The sequence below is a fragment of the Rissa tridactyla genome, chromosome 21 (genome assembly GCF_028500815.1).
Source record: "Rissa tridactyla isolate bRisTri1 chromosome 21, bRisTri1.patW.cur.20221130, whole genome shotgun sequence".
Lineage (NCBI taxonomy): Eukaryota > Metazoa > Chordata > Aves > Charadriiformes > Laridae > Rissa > Rissa tridactyla.
This window is the reverse complement of record NC_071486.1, coordinates 7,056,827-7,077,393: the sequence shown is the minus strand read 5'-3', so window position 1 is coordinate 7,077,393 and position 20,567 is coordinate 7,056,827. Positions and strand designations below refer to the sequence as shown.

Here is a 20,567-nt window from a genome sequence, read left to right as displayed (position 1 = left end):
CCGCGCATGCGCGCGCCAGCGGACTACAGTTCCCGCCGCCGCCGCCCGCGGCGGGTCGCGGCGCGTGCGCGGTGCCGCCCGGCGCTCGGGCCATTTAAATGTGTGTGAGGGAGACTGTGAAATGGCTGCGCAGGTCGCTGCGGTGCGCGCCGTCTCCCGGGCCCCGGAGGAGCCGCCCCCGCTCCCCTCGGGGGACCGGCCCGGCCGGCCCCGCGGCGGCGGGCGGCGGCGGCGGGGTCCCTCCGGCGAGGCGGCGGGCGGCAAGCGGGCCCGGCTGAGCCAGCCGCTGCTGGCGGGGCCCGGCCCGGCGGAGCCCCTGCCCCCGGCCGCCCTTCCTGGCCTGCCCGCCGCTGCCGGGCTCTTCACCTTCTCCCCGCTCAGCCTGCCGCCGCCCGCCGCGCTGGAGGAGCGCCGTCACCACCACCACCGGCATCGCCCCGCCGCCGGCCCCGAGCCCGGCCGCCTGGCCGCCGGGCAGCCGCAGAAGGCGAGGCGGGGCAGCCCCGCCGACGGGGCGGCCGGGCGGCCCAGCAAGCGAGGTGAGGAGGGGGGCGCGCCGCGGGGCTGACCGGCCGCCTCCCGCCCCGGTGGCCGCCCGGCCGGTGCGGCTCAGCCCAGCGGAGCCCGCCCGCCGCCTGCCCGGGCCGTCCGCGCTCGGCGGCGGAGCCGCTCGCTCGGGCCCGGCCGGGCCGAGGCGGGAGCCGGGGGGAGCGCTGGCCACTACCGGCGCCCAGCGGATGTGGGGGGGGGCGTGGGGCCGCAGCCGGTGTCGGTCCGCGGGGTGGGGGCACCCGGGGCTGCCCCATCGTGGTGGGCGAACAAGCGCTGTGGGAGCAAAGCCGCCTTCCTGCTGCGGGTGCGTTAACGTGTACTGAACTGGGGCTGCCCGTGGTGTTTTGGTGGTGTGTTTGCCTTTCTTTTTTCCGCCCCCTAAAATAAATCACCTGGGGTTTCTCTGATAGGAAGGCCAAAACGTCTCTAGATTTCGGTGCGTGTCTCTCTCTCTTTTTTTTTTTTTTTTTTTTAAACAGTGTAGAATGACTGTTTCGGTTCTGCTCACGAGTTTCTGATAGTAAAAAGCTTCTTGGTGAGAGCAACGTAGATAAAAAGCAATTGCAAAAGCTGCTGTAATAAAGATACGTTGTGGATTATGCTTCAGGAGTATACGTGACAGTATGTGCCAAAGACACCAAAGATGCATGTGCCTACAAAAGTTAGGTCTATAATGTAAACTCTAGATACTACTGTCTTAAGAATGGGCAAAATTACTATGGGGAGAGACTTTTCACTACTGTTTAATGCTTCTAAGCCACTGTGTTTGACTAATGGCTATAAAAGCTACTGGACCATAGATTTCAAACTTTAGCTTGATAAATGTTGATAAAACTAGAGAAGTAGTATGTCTTCCTAGACCAGGAGTGTCACTCTATGTCAGTTCTAACCCAGTAATCAAATGAGGCCGCCTTTTAATGAAGGCTTAAACGCTGTTAAACTTACCATCTGAATTCCAGATTTGCACAGGAAAGCTGTTTACTAAGTGAAAGTCTGAAGATCTTCCTTACTTGTCCCAAGCTGCATATGTAGTAGCTTTTGGGATGGGGCTGGATTTCTTTTTCTGTCTTTCACTATCAGTTTTCATTTCTGTGTGTAATCTAATTAAACTGCCTGTTTCTTTGACTGTATTATTCTGATCTTTGGCCAGAGGTGACAATGAACATCTCCAGTGCTTTTGCTGTTTAATAGTGATACTGGTGTGTTCAGTTACATGATGTCTAATAGTTTTAGAGTAGCTGAGTTATTGGCTCTGCTGTTACTCTGCCTCGCTGTGGGAGACCGTAGTTTGATGATCTGGCTGTAGCTTTCTTTGTGTTTGAGGTACTGGAGTCTTTCTACTTATTTAAAGGAATAATTCAAACTATATTTCCTTCAAGATTGTCAGGCATCACTACCATAACGTCACTGTCTAGCTTCACTTAACACAGAGGTTACTCTCACTGCAGCAGTGGGACTCCGCTGTGTTCAGCGGATGCAGCAGTGGCAGGGAGTCAGGGTAGCTTTTATCCTGAAAACAGCAATGTTCACTGGAAGTTCCAAAATGCAGAATGCAAGGTGTATGTCTGCTATCAGGGAATATCTTCAAACAGGAAGATACTGTGAGTTAAGACTAGTGCACATCTGAGGTTTTTAAACGATATCTAAAATTAGAAGTGCTTAAAATAAGACACCTTTAACAGCCAAAACTTAGAAACGCCTATGAGGAAGTATTCCCAACAGCTCAGCGGTGGCATGGAATTCTTGTTTAGTTTGAGCTCGGGATCTCTGGTCCCACCAGAACAAAGATCTTCTGTGTGATTAATATGTTCTTTGCAGTTAGTAAAGAGCTTAGTGACTGAGTAAACTTGTGCATGCTTAACTTCTGAGACTTCCAAAAAAAGCTTATTCAAAGAACTGTTCCAGTTTACTTATCAAAACAAGATATACCACCTTTCTTTTCCTGGTTTCCCTAGCTGTAATATAAAAATAAGGGCATTGGCTGTTTGTAAAGGCTAACAGCAGTACTGTGAAAACTTGTATTTCAGGTCCGAAGACAATTGTATGAAGTTAGTATTAAGCAATCAACTCTCTCTTTGCTTCATGAGTAATTCTGTTCATTACAACAGGCTGTTATGAAGGTCAGCTGTCTTTACTGAAGAGCTCTGAGACCAAATGTGTAATGATATAGTTAAATTCTGTGGTTAGACTAAATAACTTGAAGCTGCGTGTATTTTATCATTACACCTTTTTGTGTAGATCAGTAGATGCTCACCTCGTATGTGCTTTTTTTCTTTAACTTCAAGTACTGCAGGAGAATAAAGAGGGAATACAAATTTGATAGCTTTGCAGACAGAGAAAGGAAGTGTTAGCACAAAGCCCTGTGCTGTGCGAAACTGAAAAACTTTAGCTATCGCATCTTCTAGTCAGCTATTCCCTTTAGCAGCAAAGCGTTCTCATCCCCGTAGCCATCCTGGTAATATGGCTCTTGGAGGCTTATGAGCACTGTTGGCTTGAAATAGTTCTTTGGTTCAGGCAGATTAAAATCTTGTTTTAGCAATTGAGTTTTTTAACAGCTGGGCCATCCAGATTTTAAACTACAAGTGCCACTTGCTAAATATTATTTGAATTAGTTTTTATTTCTAAAAGATGCGCAATTAAACTATTACATTTTGCTTGATGCAACTACTTCTTTACCTTTTATCACTCAGCCTTTTACAGGTTGATTGACCTTTTAAAAAAACCAACAGCCTCTTAATTTCTAGTTCTGAATTAACCAAATAGTTAACTGCAAGACTGGCAAAAGATAGCTGAAGATGTGGATGTGATGATTCGGATCCTTCCTTAGGCAGTTAGCGTGGGGTTATGCAGCAGCAGTATGACTATGGTATTCCACCCGTACCAAACAGTATTCCCTTGGGCTCTTCAGCAAGCCACGAACTGAGGACTGGATGCCTTGGCATAGTGTTGAAGAGCTACGAAGTCTATCACCAGTTTAGTAGGGCAGATTTATAATAGGGATTAAAAATGGCCAGAATGATGTCTTCCACCAGGTACTTTGCTTTCCGCTGTACTCTGTCCAATCTGGTAACTGGCATAGTGCCACAAACTAGGCAGGCTGTGAGAACAGTGCTACCTATTAAATCCTTTTTTGGACTTAAAGTGTCAGATAAAAGGTCATGTATTAATGTACAATAAAATTCTGTGATGAAACTAGATGCTAACCATTCACATTATAAAAACAGCTTTATATATTTTACTTTACCAAAGTGTGTGCTCAGGTTGATATGAAAACTTAGTTTTGTTTAACAATATCTTCATTATTTGGAAATAACAGTTCTAAGCTTTAATACAGAAGATAGGCAGTCTAAGATTATTTTTTTTTTTTTTGGCCAGAAAGCTAACAGCTTTAAGTATTTCTACCTCTAAATGTCAATAATGCTTGTACCTCTTCAGTTGCATTATGTTTTGCTTCTATATTGTGTATCCAAAATCAGGGAAGTGTTCTGTAATGAAAGTCTTAATGTTTAAATGTTACGCGTACTTGTTTATCCTCTTCCCCTGCGTGTCATGTCTTAAATGTCAGAAGTTATTAATGTGCTTAATTATAGATGTTCTGAAATACGGACTCCTTTTAAAGGTTTTCTAATAAAGCTGTTAAAAGTGGAAATATTTCTATTTGAGTTTTGCAAGTTTTCCTTAATCCAAGACTTTCTTTGTATAATAACTAGATGTACTGCATTTTTTTCTTGTATAATTAAGTCTTGTAAGTCAAAAGTCAAGGTATTATTATTGGTCAGTCTTCCCGGGAATAGATAGCTTTAGCAAATGAGAGGTCTTAATTCTTTTGGGGTGAATATGCTGCAACTGCAGAATTCTGATCTTCTCTTTATTGTTGCTGCCAGAAACTCCAGATGAAAATGGTAAAACCCAGCGAACTGACAGTCTTATTATGAAGAAGATAAAGAAAAAAAAGAAAAAGAAACACCGGGAAGATATGAGGGGAAAACGCCTGAAGATGTACAACAAGGAAGTGCAGACAGTGTGTGCTGGACTCACTCGCATTGACAAAGAGATTCTGTCTCAAGGACAGTGTGATAACTTAGAAATGAACAAGGAATCCTTCAGGTATCTGAAGGATGAGCAGCTCTGCAGACTGAATTTGGGAATGCAGGAATATCGAATACCCCAGGGAGTACAAACACCATTTGTGACGCACCAGGAGCATTCTGTTCGCAGCAGCTTCTTGAAAACTGGCACTAAATTTAGTAACTTCATTCATGAAGAACATCAGTCCAACGGTGGTGCTCTGGTCCTTCATGCGTACATGGATGAACTCTCATTTTTGTCTCCAGTGGAGATGGAGAGGTTTGCAGAAGAGTTTCTGGCGTTGTCATTCAGTGAAAATGATAAAAATGCAGCTTACTATGCTTTAGCCATAGTACATGGAGCAGCTGCTTATTTACCAGACTTCCTGGATTACTTTGCTTTTAACTTTCCTAACACTCCAGTGAAAATGGAAATTTTGGGCAAGAAGGACATTGAAACAACAACAATTTCAAATTTTCACTCTCAGGTAAGAACTGTTTAAAGGAATAAAAGTTGCACAATACCTAGATTTGATTAATCTCATTAATACAGAGAAGGGATGGTTTAAAATAGGTGAGGCGCGAACTTTTTCCTTAGCAGATGAAAAAAGATGATGTTGGGACCACTACTGCTGTGCTGTTTATTCCTGTTTTTTGCTTAAAGCTCTTTTGTGCCCACTGGTAGTTGGTGAATCACATTTCAGACACTGCTAACCATGATTTGTAGAAAGATCTGCACTTATCCTCTTGCAGACTTTCAGTTGATCTTCTAAGCTTGGGAGGACACTGATATTGTTCAAAACAATAGATAAGTCTGTATTAAGAGTTGTATAGATTGCAACTGCTTCTCAGGTTTCAGTATATCATTCGCAACAAATTAGTTGTTTTTTTCTAACATCTTAATTCTATCAGTAGTTGATGCTGGGTGCTATTTAAACTTTCCAACTTCAGAGAGGTGGTTAGAATAACTTTTTAATTGACTTTGAAAAAGGCCTTCATTTTTATATACACTACCTCAATTTTCATAGTAGGCGTAAACAATCTTAGATTCTCAAACTGCATCTCTGTGTAACTTAAATGGATGCAACACTAATAACTAAGCTAATTTCAAGATTCCCATATGAAAACCCCTTGCATTTGACTCTTGTGATCAAGCTTAGAAGTATCTATGAACTTACAGCAATATTACAGTTGAGATAAATTTGTTTCAGATGTAATAAAGCCTCTTCCTGCTTAGTCTAGTCTGAGAGCAGATTCAAACTGCTCTTACTTTTGAAGTCTTTATTCAAGACCTTAATTACTTTTACTGGTTCACTTGTTGGAAAGAAAGACCTGAATCTCTGTAGTGCAGTGCACTTCGGTACTGTTGGAACAGACCTTCTTTAGTAACGGATTTTGAAACAGTAATGCTTGTGGGTGGGCTATCTGGGTCTCTCCAGAGTTTACCAAATGCTTATAAGCAAGATTTGCATTGGAAAAACTGTTACTACTGTACAGAAAGTTACTGCGTGGTCACTTGCTGTGTCTTTGAATACTTTCCAGCATTTATCATAGATACTATTAAATCAGTAATTCTGACACTTAGCTTATGAATTTGTTTGACAGTGAGTAGCTGCTGCAGCACTTGTTTTAAACCAGCTTCTATTTCTTGGTTTAAGTAATTCTTTGCACTGATAGAGCTGCATCAGAGTGCACAGTACTCCAAAAACTGTCTGAGCATACAAGCTGCTGCTGCCAACAAGAGCCCTTCTGCACAGTACACACGTGTGCTCTGCTGCTATGAAACTTGTCCACAGGTTAGGCTTTAAAGTCTTCTGTATTAGTGATTTATTTATGTTCTTTGGCATTGTGATTACATTCTAATTTACTTTGAGTACATGTGATGACCCTCTAAAATGGCTAAACAATGCCAACTGGATATTTAACAAGTACACTTTTTCTTGGTGAATGCCTCTGTCTTGTGAATGTGAATAGCTTATACTATAAATACATATTTGAGGAATGTATGGTAATAAATAAGAGGCTTCACTGGGTTATAGTCTGTGCTGGTATTTCAATTAATTCTATTTTAAGTACTGTCTAAACTTGATTGAGTCATGACAGAAGGTTCAGTCGGTCTAAAACACCTCTCTAAACACAGCTTCAGCATGACCTGGTTAATCCTCTCTGGCTGAAGTATGTTAGTGCGGTTCACACACTGAGTAGGCACGGAGAAGCGTAGCTTTCACAACTCTTAAGACAGCTGAAACAGAGCTCTTCAGAGGATATAGGTGGTGCTAAAGTGTCTAGTTTAAAACTCATGCATTTAAATTGATGGTGGATTCAACTATGGTAGCTGCATGCTGCTAAAACTCAAGTTTTGCAAGCTAGCTTGTCTTTAAATGAAGAGGGCTAAAATGCCTTGCTTAAGAGAGGGCAGGGAGGTTAAGGCTGGTTATTTCGCTGCTATTCCTTGCAGCACTGTTGAATGAATAAACAGGCTAAGCTTCGCGTGAACCTGTTTGCTGTACCGAACTGTACTGGGGCGAGGGCATTTCAAGCATTAGGGAGTCTTGAGTCCTGGAGGCTTGGTGTCAAGAAATCAAACTTTGATCTGTAAACTGCAAGTTAACCTGCAGTTTAACATGACCTTTGGCTTGTACAACACTCAGCCGTTTTGTGTATCTTTTCAGACAAACTGAATTTTAGTAGGAAGTGTCTCCAATTCAAAATACGGACTTTAATCTGGAAGACTTAATGAAAAATCTAGTGATAATTAACTCCCTTGCAAGGTGAATTCTTTTGCGCTCGGATCAGTGAGGACAATGTAAACTGAATGTTTATAACCACACACTCCAATGTCTATTTGTAGTATAACTGTTTAGTTCCTGTACGTTAAAATACTTAAGTTTCAGTGTTTTCTGGATTTTTTTTTTTTTTTGCATTGGCTCTGGCTCATTGGTTCTAATGCTTTAGTGCTAAAGCTAAGCTTTAGTTTGGAGCTATTCGCTTGGACTAAGGGCTTTCAGGACTTAAGTCGTTGAACAGTAACTTGTGAGCTTCCTTCACATCAGGGCATACTTCAGTTTGAAAGTTCTTAGCAGTGTAGCTAGCATGAACTCGTATTTTTCCTTGTCAGTTGTTTCAGTACGACTGCTTCTAGGTCTACTCTGAATTGGAATATATCTAGACTTGAAAAAACACTTCTGCTTTTTTTTCCAAGAAGAAACTGATCAACTGCCTGATTGATTCTCTGTACGGTCCAAGGAGCAGCTGAACGACTGCAGAGGAGCGGGGTTCTGGGAACAGGCCAGGAAAGAGCTGGGGGAGGTGAAGTTGTTTTTGCATAGGCTGCTGTTCCTTCTGGGAAGGAGGTGGGAGAAGCAGCCAAGAGGTGATAATAAGATAAGTTTTCCTACTCCTACAACATACTGTCAGAAAAGTTTACTCTTATTCCTGACAGCTTTCGTTAATGAACCATATCGCAGTTTGGTTGTCTGACCCATCTTAACTTTTCTTACTCCTGGAAAAAGGTCTCTCATCCTGGAAGGGCAATTTTTTTTTTTTTAACAGAAGCTGTCTAAGTATGAAATGGAGAAATTGTGCATCTGTATTGTGCAAACTTAATTTAGCTTATCACTTAAGTCATATAAATAATGCCTGATGGCCTTACTGAAATATCTGACAGGTTTTAGTCAAACACACAACCCTTGCTGTAATGGCATGTTACTCTGTCCTTTCCTCCTTCTGTTGTAAATAGGAAGCTGCCTTGTGTTCTTGCTTTCTTCCTTGTAGCAAAGTGTTTGCATGGTTGGTTTTATAGCTACCTTGCCATACGAAAATATTGCTGCTGTCAACTGATTCATGCTTTTCTTGAAAATAGAAAGAAACTTCTGAAGCTTTAGCTTGATTTGCCTCAAGCTTATGCCTCATCTATATGTCCTCTTCTTGCCCTACAGAAGCGTACTGCTTGCTCAGCCCTTCCTGAGGCAGGGGTCTGAATTACCTCGGTAACGTACAAACACCATGTCTGTAACTTCAGGAAACACCGATGCTGTCTACTTCTGTTCTCTCTCAAGTGTGTGAAACGCTGATAGGCACATAATTCAGCTGCTATAAAATGTCTCCACGAACACCGAAGAGCTAATTTTAAATATGCCTATAACTTCACTTTTGGTGTGCTACTGTATGGGGTGGGGGATACATAGGGTAGAGAAAGCTGTGTGGCATTCTGAAAGGGCACAGGACACCTGAGCGGTCTTAGTAGCCCGAGGGTCCTTAGGCGACGGTAAAGGTAGTGCATGATCTGATCTGTAGGTAGTGGTAGTTAGTGCTCATATGATCCACTAATGTTTTTAAAGATGCATAGTGAACAAATTGTAGCAATGAAGGTGCTGTGGTATTAAGTTGTTAACTTCTGACAGCTGTGTTTATTGGCTAAACTGCGAAACTTAAAAGTAATCTGCTTCATACGTATATCTATAAATGGTATCACTTTCTGAACATGAATATAAAATTGCAAATTTACCCGTAACCCTCTGTCCTTTGTGCCTGTCCCACCGCTTAGCCATGGCGCTGGCTATAGCTTTTCACCACTAGAACCACTTGATGAATGTAGAAAGGCTGTTGAAGAACGATGGAAAGTTGGGGCTCAAACACAATGGAGTACAAAAAACCCCCAGACTAATTATGGCAGAATTTGTGATCTTTTAAGATTGAATAGCTGCTGCATCTATGTAAAACCTACTCTGTGGCCATATGGAATGTTATAGCTGCAGTCCATGGGACGAGACTGGAGAACGCTGGAGTCTTACCAGTGGTTCTCCTCCAGGAACAGGAAATTGGCAAGGAGAGTTTCCAGATGACCTGGGAAAGTGGGACAGTCTGTGCTACAGAGGATGGCAAAAAGCTGTGAGACTAAAGTGTTTCTGGGCACAGCAGTGACAGCAGGTTACATTGCAAATGGTAATCCTAAAATTGTTGTATGTGAACATGAGGGTGCTGGTCGATGAGAAGCTCAACACGCCCCGGCAATGTGCCCTGGCAGCCTGGAAAGCCCCCTGCATCCTGAGCTGCATCCCCAGCAGCGTGGGCAGCAGGGCGAGGGGGGGGATTCTGCCCCTCTGCTCTGCTCTGGGAGACCCCCCTGCAGTGCTGCCTCCAGCTCTGGGGCACCAACAGCAGAAGGACACGGAGCTGTTGGAGCGGGGCCAGAGGAGGCCCCGGAGATGCTGGGAGGGCTGGAGCCCCTCTGCTGTGGGGACAGGCTGAGAGAGCTGGGGGGGTTCAGCCTGGAGAAGAGAAGGCTCCGGGGAGACCTTCCAGCCCCTTCCAGTCCCTAAAGGGGCTCCAGGAAAGCTGGGGAGGGACTCTGGATCAGGGAGGGGAGCCATGGGACGAGGGGGAACGGTTTTAAACTGAAAAAGGAGAGATTTAGATGAGATATTGTGAAGAAGCTCTTTGCTGTGAGGGTGGTGAACCCCTGGCGCAGGTTGCCCAGCGAAGCTGTGGCTGCCCCATCCCTGGAGGTGTTCAAGGCCAGGTTGGACGGGACCGCTGGATTTCTAGCTAAACCTCTCATTTCTTCAGTTTTTTGTCCAATTTTGTGTAGACACTATAGCAATGTTATCAGAACCACTGCATGAAGGACACCTGAATTTCTAACTGTGGTCATAAGGAAAAGACCCCTAGGACATGACTGAAATGAAGAATGCAAATATTTTGGTAGCATACAGTTTGAAATGTAAAAGCAACAGTCTACAAACTAGTAGAGTTTAAGCTTGCTGGTGAAAGACTGAGTTACAATGAAACTTTGAGTGGCAGTTTTCTCAAGTCAGCCTGGAAGTGTTGGATTGTTCCTGAATTAGAATCCTAACTTGCTATTATTCAAACATTAGAAGTATTTCCTGTCAGTAATACAGACAGGAGTTTTTTTTCTCTTGGGGTACCCTCTGGGCATCTGTTCTAAACAGTCTCTGCATCTTCCCCAAGGCACCTCTAATGCGACAGGTGTACAGGAGTCCAAGGTTCATCTCAACTGTGGCCTAGCATATTATATTAAACAATTTTAATCTCTTGTAACACAACTAAAGTGGTGGTGGTATTGTCTTTTCCTTTCTGGCCATTCAGGTCAATCGAACGTACTGCTGTGGAACCTACAGAGCAGGACCGATGCGGCAGATCAGTCTTGTTGGAGCAGTGGACGAAGAAGTTGGGGACTACTTCCCAGAATTTCTAGATATGTTAGAAGAATCTCCGTTTCTCAGAGTAAGCAGTAACTTGTGGTGTTTTGCTTAGATAATTAAGCAATTACTGACTTTCATATATATACAAGTAATTAGAAACCATAAAGTATTTTCTCTATTGATTTGCTTGTCGTTTGGGCTACAGAGGTACCTTCTTTCTTGTGTCCAAACAAATTGGGCAGCTACAGTTGTGAAAATAATTAAAAAATTAAATATCGTTTATCATATATATACACTGCAGAATCATCTACTTCCCTAAAAACTAAGTTTGATAAAGTTAGCTTGGAAAAATATTTTAACTCTTGAGCTTATTTTAGTTTCTATGCAATTCTTTTGACAAGTTTGAACCAGTTTTACCAAAGGCATCATTTAATTTTTCTATCTCACCCAGTGTTTTGTGTTATGTGTGTTTTGTGGGTTGTTTTGTTTTTGTTTTCTTTTAGATGACTTTGCCCTGGGGTACTCTGTCTAGTCTCAGACTTCAGTGCAGGTCACAAAGCGATGATGGTCCCATAATGTGGGTGAGACCAGGAGAGCAGATGATCCCAACAGCTGATATGCCAAAATCGCCATTCAAACGGCGCCGGTAATGTTTTGGTTTGTTTTCTTTCCATATTAAAGATAAAACATTACAGTTATGTCTGTGTTAGATTTGAGAACAAAACCTAAATACTTTGTGTAACTAATTCTTCAGAAGGTTAATTCACAGACTTAAGTTTTTAATTTTCATTTCTGTTTCAAGTTGGCTCAGTGGATAAGACAAAAATGCTACTTGTGATCTTATTTTATTTCACTGCTACTCATGGTGGTATGTCCTAGATCAATGCTTTATTAAGATTGAAATCTCTTTCTGTTATCCTTCAGGAGACTTTTTATTTGTCTTATTTCTGTGGAAAGAACTGATTTGGTGGTGGGGCAGATGAAATGCTCTAAAACAGCAGAGCTCCTTACACCCTTCATGTTGCATTTTAATGTTAGTGCTAAAGCACTTGTAACACTGTCTGCCTTCTCAGGAAGTATTGTGGTGTATGTGTGTACTTGCTATCTTTCTCAGGAAGAGGGTGCTGTAGAACAAATTTTAGGAGATAAGAATTGGAAGTGTATTATAATTGCAATTTTAAGCAGAATTTTCGGATGTACTCCCAAATAACTAAACTTCAGTATCTATTAAAATAGCTCTATTTTACGTACCATTAAATTCCTGGGAGAATTCTTTCAGCACAAGTGAACAAAAATATTTTTTTTTTTTAGTGATTGGACTTGTTTTATGAAGTTTGATCTCATAACCTGAATTGTACTTTGCTCTATTTGTTTCAATATTTTATTGTTGAATAGACACCTAGATGAAATCAGAGGGAAGTGCTTTGTCTTTGATTTTAAAGCCTGCAGCACACAACATTTTAAGATTGTTTTAATACAAGTATGTATTTTTGAGTAGCCTGAAACACTTTTTAGTATGTCTTTTTATCGCGTTTAGGTCAATGAACGAAATCAAGAATCTCCAGTACCTACCTCGGACCAGCGAGCCCCGTGAGGTTCTGTTTGAAGACAGAACAAGAGCTCACGCTGATCACGTGGGCCAGGGGTTTGACTGGCAGAGTACGGCTGCTGTGGGTGTTCTGAAGGCTGTGCAGTTTGGGGAATGGTAAGTGCCACTGAAATGCAACTGTCCTGGTAGGAGGGGATAATTCCAAACATCTTTTCTTTTAAAAAAAGAAAATTCCTTGGAAAACAAGCCTAATCAAAGAAATGGTTTAAACCGTGTAATGAGATCCATGCTGTCTAGAGCTTGAAAAACACAAGCTATATACATATTATTTTTCCCTCTTGAGGCAGTAGAAAAGTTGTAGCAGCAGTTTACAGAAAACTGACATGCAAAATAAGCCTTAAGATACCATGCCTGGACCACCATCTGTGATTGTTCTTTTCCTGAGTAGGTATATTAATGCTGATTTCTGTAACAGTAATCTAAGAACTCAATGTAATTAATTTCATAGCTACGGTACCTTCTCATTTCATGTATCCAGGACATTGCTGTTGACCTTGCACAGAAATGAGAGTTGCATCATTGTTATTTCCAGCAATTACAGTAGAAATTAGAGAGCATCATTAGCAATATCATTAGATTTTCATATGAATAAAAGCGCCAGAACTTCCTTTACTCTGATTCACAGCCCATGAGTAAAACTCAGGTCCTCATTGCTTCGGCTTCAGTGTCACTTTGTTACTGTATGTTTTTCCTTTAATACTGAATTATTCTGTCTAATTATAGAATGGAAGAACTAAGGTAAATTGTGGTTCCTAGAACATACCGAGAACTTGACTGGTAGCAATTGGAACCTAGTTATCGGACATTTCAGTATAGTGCTTGTCCATGAAAACATCACTTCTGTTGTGCATGCATTAAGAAAGAAGTAAAATTAAAAAAAAAAGATAAAATCTATGAATTATGCCTCCTTTTCAAAATAATGTGTGTACTGAGAAGTGATGAGACTTCATGCCCAGTGTAAAATTGAAGTAGGTTGTTGGGTCAATGAAACTTTCTGCTGGAAAGAGCTATAAGTCTTTCTAACTCAAATTCTTAAAAATTCCTGGAATTCTCATCTTTTTCTAGGAGTGACCAGCCTCGTATAACCAAAGATGTGGTTTGTTTTCACGCGGAAGACTTCACTGATGTTGTGCAGAGACTTCAGTTGGACCTGCATGAACCTCCAGTGTCACAGGTACTGAATCTTCCCTAGTGACAGCTCATTCTTAGCATTTTGGAAGCAGCTTCTGACAGGTTTCAGGTTCACCGTATGGCCAGCCCGTTTGTACCCTCGGTGGCCCCCAGTTCACAGCTCTTTTGGGCAATTTCCCTTGTCACATTTCAGAATAGAGTACTTCAGTTGGAAGGGACCTACAATGATTACCTAGCCCAACTGCTTTTCCTTTCCACCAAGCTGGGATTGATGCTGTGAGTCATGATAATGTGCTGTAGAAACAATTAGCAGTTGATTGAGAAGTCACCTGTGCCTATTTCTGCTTTTTCTAATACACTGATGTCTTAGGATCCTGTCAGCCAAAACAATGCAGCCTCATGTCGAACCTACTGTTTCCAAATATAACTGTAGAGTGCTCTTACTTAACTCTTCCTTGTCCTCTTGTAAGATGTGCGCAATAGATAAATTATATTTTAAAAGTCCAATTTTCATTTAAACTTGAAGTTTATCTGTTGAACAGAAACCATTCTGATTTAGAACTGAAGTATTTTGAAGATAGGTGGATACTGAATTTACTTTAAGCAGAGTATACCACTAACATTACCATCTTTCCTTCTCTCAGTGTGTTCAATGGGTGGATGAAGCCAAACTAAACCAAATGAGACGGGAAGGCATTCGCTATGCTAGAATTCAGTTGTGTGACAATGACATCTACTTCATCCCTAGAAATGTCATTCATCAGTTCAAAACAGTGTCAGCAGTCTGCAGCTTAGCCTGGCACATAAGACTTAAACAATATCACCCTGTGGGGGAGACTTCTCAGAATGCAGAAAGCAATTCAAGCTTGAACAGTAGTGTTCCTGGAAAGACAGAGTCAGAAGGTGAACCCCAGTGTGTGAGTGTAAAAATAGAGTCTGAAGAACCAGGTATAGAAATGCAGCTTACGCCAGGGGTGCTCTCCTCCTCTGCTTCTTCAATATCAGGACTTGTGCAACCAGATCAGGTGGCCCAGCCCCTTCCAGGTTTTAAAATAGAGTCTGATCAGCAACACAATCCACAGGATCATGCAGGCTCTTCTGTGTGATATGTATATATTCAAACATTTTTTTAACAACTTTTTAAAATTTTGATGTGAAGTTATAGTTTTATAACTGGCTTATGTTTTATTGGAGAAATCTTGCCTATAATTCTATAAAGAAAGGTGACATTCCAAAATGTCAAGCATATCTTTTTTACACAGATTATGCAAAATTCAAGTTGTATTTTAACCCCTTAGTACAACCTGTAACAGTGGTCTACCACTTCTTTCTGTTTAAGTAAAGAGATATTGAATATCTCCTCAAAGTCAGAATGAAATTCCTCCAGAAACATAAAATGGTTGAAGTGTATTGGTCAGTGTTATTTCCCTACTTTTACTTTATCTCTAATCTTCACCCGAAAGCGATGCTTTTGTAGAAGACTTGCAAAGTGACTTTCCCATCTCATTTTAATTGCTTAAAAAAAAAAAAAGAGAAAGCACAGCACTTTTGATGATTTGTGAAATTTTTGGTATGTCTGTTCTTGACATGTTGGTTTATATACAAGTTTGGTTTATATACAGGCTATAGAAATTGATCTCTATTTCTTACAGTTCCTACGAAGGTGATGTGTAAAATTAACTGAAGAAAGTGTCTGATCCTGTTGAAATGCAATGACTTACTGACCTAACACTTTTCATAGCACTGCTTATGTTGTTTGGTGTGAGGGTTTTTTGCTTCCAAAATACATCTTCCCTGAACATGATTAATACTAGTGTCAAAATTAGAGAACCTATTGGTAGTCTTGTGGAGGAAACTGCTATCTTTGAGCACTTTAAGGCTTTAAAATACTAACCAACTTGGCAGCTTGTTTTGATCAGGTCGTAATGTGTCCAATGGAACCACACTTCCCTTGTACTGATGCACTTAATATAATAGCATTGAGTTGATAACTGACTTACACAGTACGGCTGTCCTTATCCTAGGAAGTTCTGTATTACTATTTCACAATAAAAAGTATTATGGCATTGGACTGCTGTTTCCATGTGTAGCTTCTGGGTGCCCAGGTACTGTGGAAAAATCAGTGGCACGTGCTGAATGTGTAGAGTGTCAGCTATCAACAGTTTTTAAGCAATCTTTCAATATTTCTGGATGTGAACATGTAATCGGTATTTGACTTTCACTCGCCCCATTTATTACTGCCCTGTCCAGTCATCGAAAGGAAAAGCCCTGTCCCTTTCTCCCTCTCCCCCCTCCCCACATTTAGAGTACAAGTTGGGTTTTGGTGCAACTTAAGCTGTCTCCAGATAACTTTATTTGTTCTAATCCTCACTGGGGTAGGAAAGATTTGAAACACTATGTTAGACTAGACAAAAGCAAAGATGCTGTGTTAGTTCTGGATGCATCTTTTTAATATCAATTATTACTCTTCTCTTTATAAGGGTCTCTAAAATATGTTACTCTATTATAAATCTTACTTTGTGCAATATTGTTTGTGTAGGCTTTTATATACATATTAGCACCTCAGTGTAGAGGTCACTATTTTAAACTGATAGAAAAATAATCATCAGAAGATACTGCAGTGATTAGTTAGAACCTGTATTACTCCTTATGTGTATGTATGTATTGTCTTCGGTACAAAAATGAGGACTAGGAAATATTTCAATTTAAAACTAATTTACAGATTGAAGTGGTAGTGACTTGTTTAGTAATCTGTGTAAATAAGGTGTTAGAATGGAAAGCTTTTATGATGAAAAGTAATGTGATTCATGCAGGGGTGTAATTTAATCTTAGCAGAAATTCTAGATGACCCAGACCGGCTCATAAATGAGCCGTCTGTTCTCTGGTGGGTTTTTTCCACTTTTTATGTTGAGAGGAATTTCATAGCTTTAAGGGTTGTGCAAAGTAAAATTCCTCACAGGCAATAGTGGTTTCAGTTCATCCTTCACAGTCAAAGATCGTATTACCCAAGGGTGTTCTTTCCTTTTTACAAAGTCTGCTAGTCTTCCAAGTGCCCATTTCACTTCTCACACGTGCTATTCTTTGGTCGTGTCAGTAGAGGTACATCAATAAGGTGGCTGTTCCTTGGCAGCCAGCACTGCGTACAATCACTCAGGAATTGACAAATCTGCAGATATTACAGTCATTCTGCAAACATAACTAAAGGCAGAATAAACAGATGAAGAGCCCCCACACACCAACTTGTCTGTTTTATAGTGGACGTTGAAATAGAGTGAAGAGGGAATCAGTTTGGAAGTCCTCTGTGAATTCTAATAGTGTGTTTTCACCTGGGTGAAGGAAGACAACCAGAGTGGCTCGTGTTGCTTCCAAAACTGTAGCTTTAGTGAAATCTGTGACTACAGCCTGAAATACCGGGAAGATGCTCTGACCTATCTCTTCGGGTGGAGGGACGTGACCGATAGCGTCGTGTTCTCTTTATGTTCTGTTCAATTACTAACTTAGTATCAACTAATGTCAGATTTAAATACAGAAACGTATCTTCAAATGACTTGAATGTTGCTGATGCTGTTCTAGCATGCTTGGAAGATTGAGGAAGAGAGGAGCAAACTTTATAAAAATCTGTTACCTAAATATATTACCAATTTTGGTACGCTTTAACCAAAATGACATACTTTCAAACTCCACCTCAATATTGGGTGTGAAGTATGAGAGGGATTGCTTATGAAGCTGATCGCTAACCTGACTAGCCGTTGTTTCCAGATCACTTCAGTTGCACTGAAAACAACAGAGCAGAATTAGAACAATGCCTTGATGTGAAAGATGCAAATGTTTTCCAGAACAAGACATGTAGAATACTGATTTTTATAAGCTATTGCTGCTTAGAAATGAAATAACAAGTTCAAGCCACTTAATGTTTGCTGAGTAAAACAAACTTCTGGGTAGGTCCAAGTAAATACTTTTGAATATCGCTCATGTTAAATAACTGGCTGTTTGAATTTCTCTGTAGGATTTCAGAAAACAGCCTACGTAATGAGATAATCAAACTTTGGCAAATTTCATGGATGGGTCTAATAGTTCTCAGCGGTACGCAGGGAGATACAGGGCAGCTCGTAAATAGGAGTGCAGTGGGCAGTTACTGTAAATGCTCAGCTCTCCATTACGAGGATCTGCCCTGGGATACGTGTGTCGGTTGACAACTCGAAAACACTCCTGCTTTGTGCTGGAGACAGCTGGGAATTGACTGTATGCTCTGTCTGTAAGGAGTGATCGGCTTTGAGATATGGTGCTCAGGTGCTGGCTTCAGTTTTACATAAAGTGCTGTTGATTGAAATTGTCACTCGGGATAAATGCGAGTGGCTCAGTTGTGCTAGAAGCAGACTAGCAAAATGCAATTTAAAGATGAAATACCAGTTAGCTTCAGTTTCCTCTCTCCTTTAGACATGCTGCAAGTCATTTTGTGCAGATACTCGACACGTTCTCTTCCAGGAAAGCGGGACACTCGGAGGAGTGTTCTCAGGGGATTTATAACGACACTTTTCGCAGGTACAGGTCTTGCCATAGAGAAAAAGGGCTCTCTGCTGTGCTCTGTGGGTTTTCCTGCCTGTCGCAGTTGAGTCCCCCCGCACCGGGCGAGCGGCCGGTGCCCAGGAGCGCTGGCGGCTCCGCGCTCGCCGGGGCGTGCGGGCGGAGGGGAGGCCCGTTCCCGCTCCCGGAAAGGCGGCTTTTCTCCCCAAAGCGGCGGGCGTGTCCCGCCGGGGCGGGGGGAGACACGCGCGGTTCTGGTTCCTTTGTACAAGGTGTAAAGAGATTTCTGTATCGCTGTTCTTGTGATTGATTTTGATTGGCAGCTACGATTTTTTCCTGTGGTTTCGGCCCCTCCGCGGCGCCCCGCGATCGCCCGGCGGCGCCGCGCGGCCTCGCTCTATTTATTGACAGCGGCGAGAGCCCGGGCCTTGGGCCGCCCCGAGGCCGCGCGTCTCCCTCAGTAGCCGACTGTACACCAGTGTCAAATGTTAAGCTATTTCTTTGTAAAATACTCCGACGGAATGCATAGAATTTTTTCCTGTAAAGTATTTTTTTAATAAACAAAGTCTGATTTTGTCCTTTACGGCCTGGCTGCTTATTTCCTCGGGGGGGGGCGGGGCCGGGTTCGGCGGTCTGCTGGTGCTGCCTGGGCGGGGGCGGGGCGGGCCAGGCGCAGGCAGTCGAGCGCCGGCCTCGCGGCGGTCTCCAGGGTAACGGGGCCCGGTACCGGGCCCGGGGCGCCCATGGCCGCTCGCGGCGCCGATGCCATTTCCTGGTACCAGAAGAAGGTGAGTGCGGCGCGGCGCGGGCAGCCGCGGGCCCGGCCATGCCCTCAGCCTCCTCTCCTTCCAGATCGGGGCCTACGACCAGCAGATATGGGAGAAGTCCATCGAGCAGACCGAGATGAAGGTAACGGCGGCGGCCGGCGTTCCCGCCGCCCGCGCCCCCGGCCCCGCGCCCCCCGCCGCTAACCGGCCTTTGTTTTCGGCTTCGTAGGGCTTCAAAAGCAAGCCTAAGAAGAAGGGTCACATCCAGCCCGACCTCATCGACGTGGATTTGATCCGAGGTGAGCGGTGCCGCAGACGCTGGTGCCGGTGCCCCCGCAGCCGCCGGGCCGGCCGGAGCTCCGGCGGGGATTTCACCTTGAAGCCCAGCGGCCGCCCGCCGCCCGAGCCCTTCGGCTCCGGCAGCAGCACGGAGCGCGGCGGAAGCCCCAGCCCAGGCGCCCGATCTGGCCGCACAAGGGGCGCTGGAAGCCTGAACGCAGCGGCGGGAGGAATCCGGGGTTTTGCTTCAGCAAAAGCAGCGCGAAGCGGGAGCGGACTCGGCAGGCGGGGAAGGGCCGGGCCCTGGGCCGGGGCAGGGCGAGGGGCCGCTCTGGGGGGCGCCGTCCGAGCTGGGCAGCTGGGACACGGGCCTGAGCCGGGCTGTCACCCTTCGGCACGGCGGCGCTCGGGCCTCGGCCACGGGGAAAGCGTGGGTAAGGAAGTTCTTGTAATACGCGATTAATGACTGGTTTGTTTTTCCTTTAATTCCAAGGCTCTACATTTGCCAAAGCCAAGCCCGAAATTCCCTGGACATCGCTAACTCGGAAGGGAATTGTCAGAGTTGTATTTTTTCCGTTATTCAGCCAGTGGTGGATACAGGTCACTTCCCAGCGTATTTTTATGTGGCTCCTGGTGCTCTATGTTATGCAAGGTAAGGGGTGGTGGGAGTCTGTGCCACAGTCCTGATTCTGTGAGGAATGTGACATCATTTTGTCATCCATAATCTAAAAGCATAAAGATGCTATCTGAAACCTATTTCATGTAGATTTCAAGATGTGTGGCACTAGTATTTACAGAAATTATAAAACAGAGTAAAAATAAATAGTTAAGACAGAAAAGCTGGGCCATTCTTTTAATTTTTGCAGTTGATGATACAATTTTCTCCTTTGCAGTCATAGCAGTTGTGTTGTATTTCATGATGCCTGTTGTGAACGCAAGTGAAGTCATGGGACCAATGTGCCTTATGTTACTGATGGGAACCGTTCACTGTCAAATAGTGTCCACCCAGATCAACAAACCCTCAGGAAACAACGGACTCAGCAGGCGGCGGAGGTGAGCGGGGTAACGGGTTCATGTGTTGGCATCAAAGCATATGATGGATTGCTCGTGGTAGAAGTTAATGGATAATATCTTCTTTTCTATTTTTGTGTAAATATGTTACTTAACTGTAAATGTGAAAATGTAAATTTCTGTCTTGCTTGTAATCTTCTCATAACCAAGACAAATGCAGCAAATTTACCAGGCTCTGATAGGTCCGCTTTAGTTGTCAGTCAGGCCTTTTTTTTCTAACATCGCTTTTTAATACAGTTTCTTTTTGTGGTCAGAGGAGGGCATTCTGTGCAGAAAGGCATCTTCAAGGTTTTGCAGACCAGTCTGCTGTCCTGCTTCGGCATTAACTGCAGGGAGTTCCTGATGTGTATTGAGAACAAGGAAATGATGGCAGAGATGACTGCGGCGGATTCGTTGCTGGCAA

At 43.3% G+C, this 20,567-nt stretch overlaps 1 protein-coding gene across 6 annotated transcripts in view; it reads left to right on the top strand.

Annotated features, from left to right (window-relative positions):
- The first annotated feature begins 91 nt into the window (after nt 1-91).
- The window catches only part of LOC128900361 (protein PHTF1-like), a 30,460-nt gene continuing 9,984 nt past the window's right edge, over nt 92-20,567 (top strand). For 2 of the 6 annotated variants that reach the window (XM_054181419.1, XM_054181417.1), the window contains exons 1-5: nt 18,707-18,835; nt 18,900-18,956; nt 19,044-19,113; nt 19,587-19,745; nt 19,987-20,146. In XM_054181419.1, coding sequence (XP_054037394.1) covers nt 18,791-18,835; nt 18,900-18,956; nt 19,044-19,113; nt 19,587-19,745; nt 19,987-20,146 — 491 coding nt within the window. In that variant the 5' untranslated portion in view covers nt 18,707-18,790. Of the gene's footprint in view, nt 540-4,436; nt 5,108-7,874; nt 7,993-10,727; nt 10,866-11,286; nt 11,430-12,320; nt 12,489-13,457; nt 13,567-14,167; nt 15,595-18,706; nt 18,836-18,899; nt 18,957-19,043; nt 19,114-19,586; nt 19,746-19,986; nt 20,147-20,567 lie in introns of those variants that run through there. The other 4 variants (XM_054181416.1, XM_054181422.1, XM_054181423.1 and 1 more) reach the window with 4 other exon arrangements.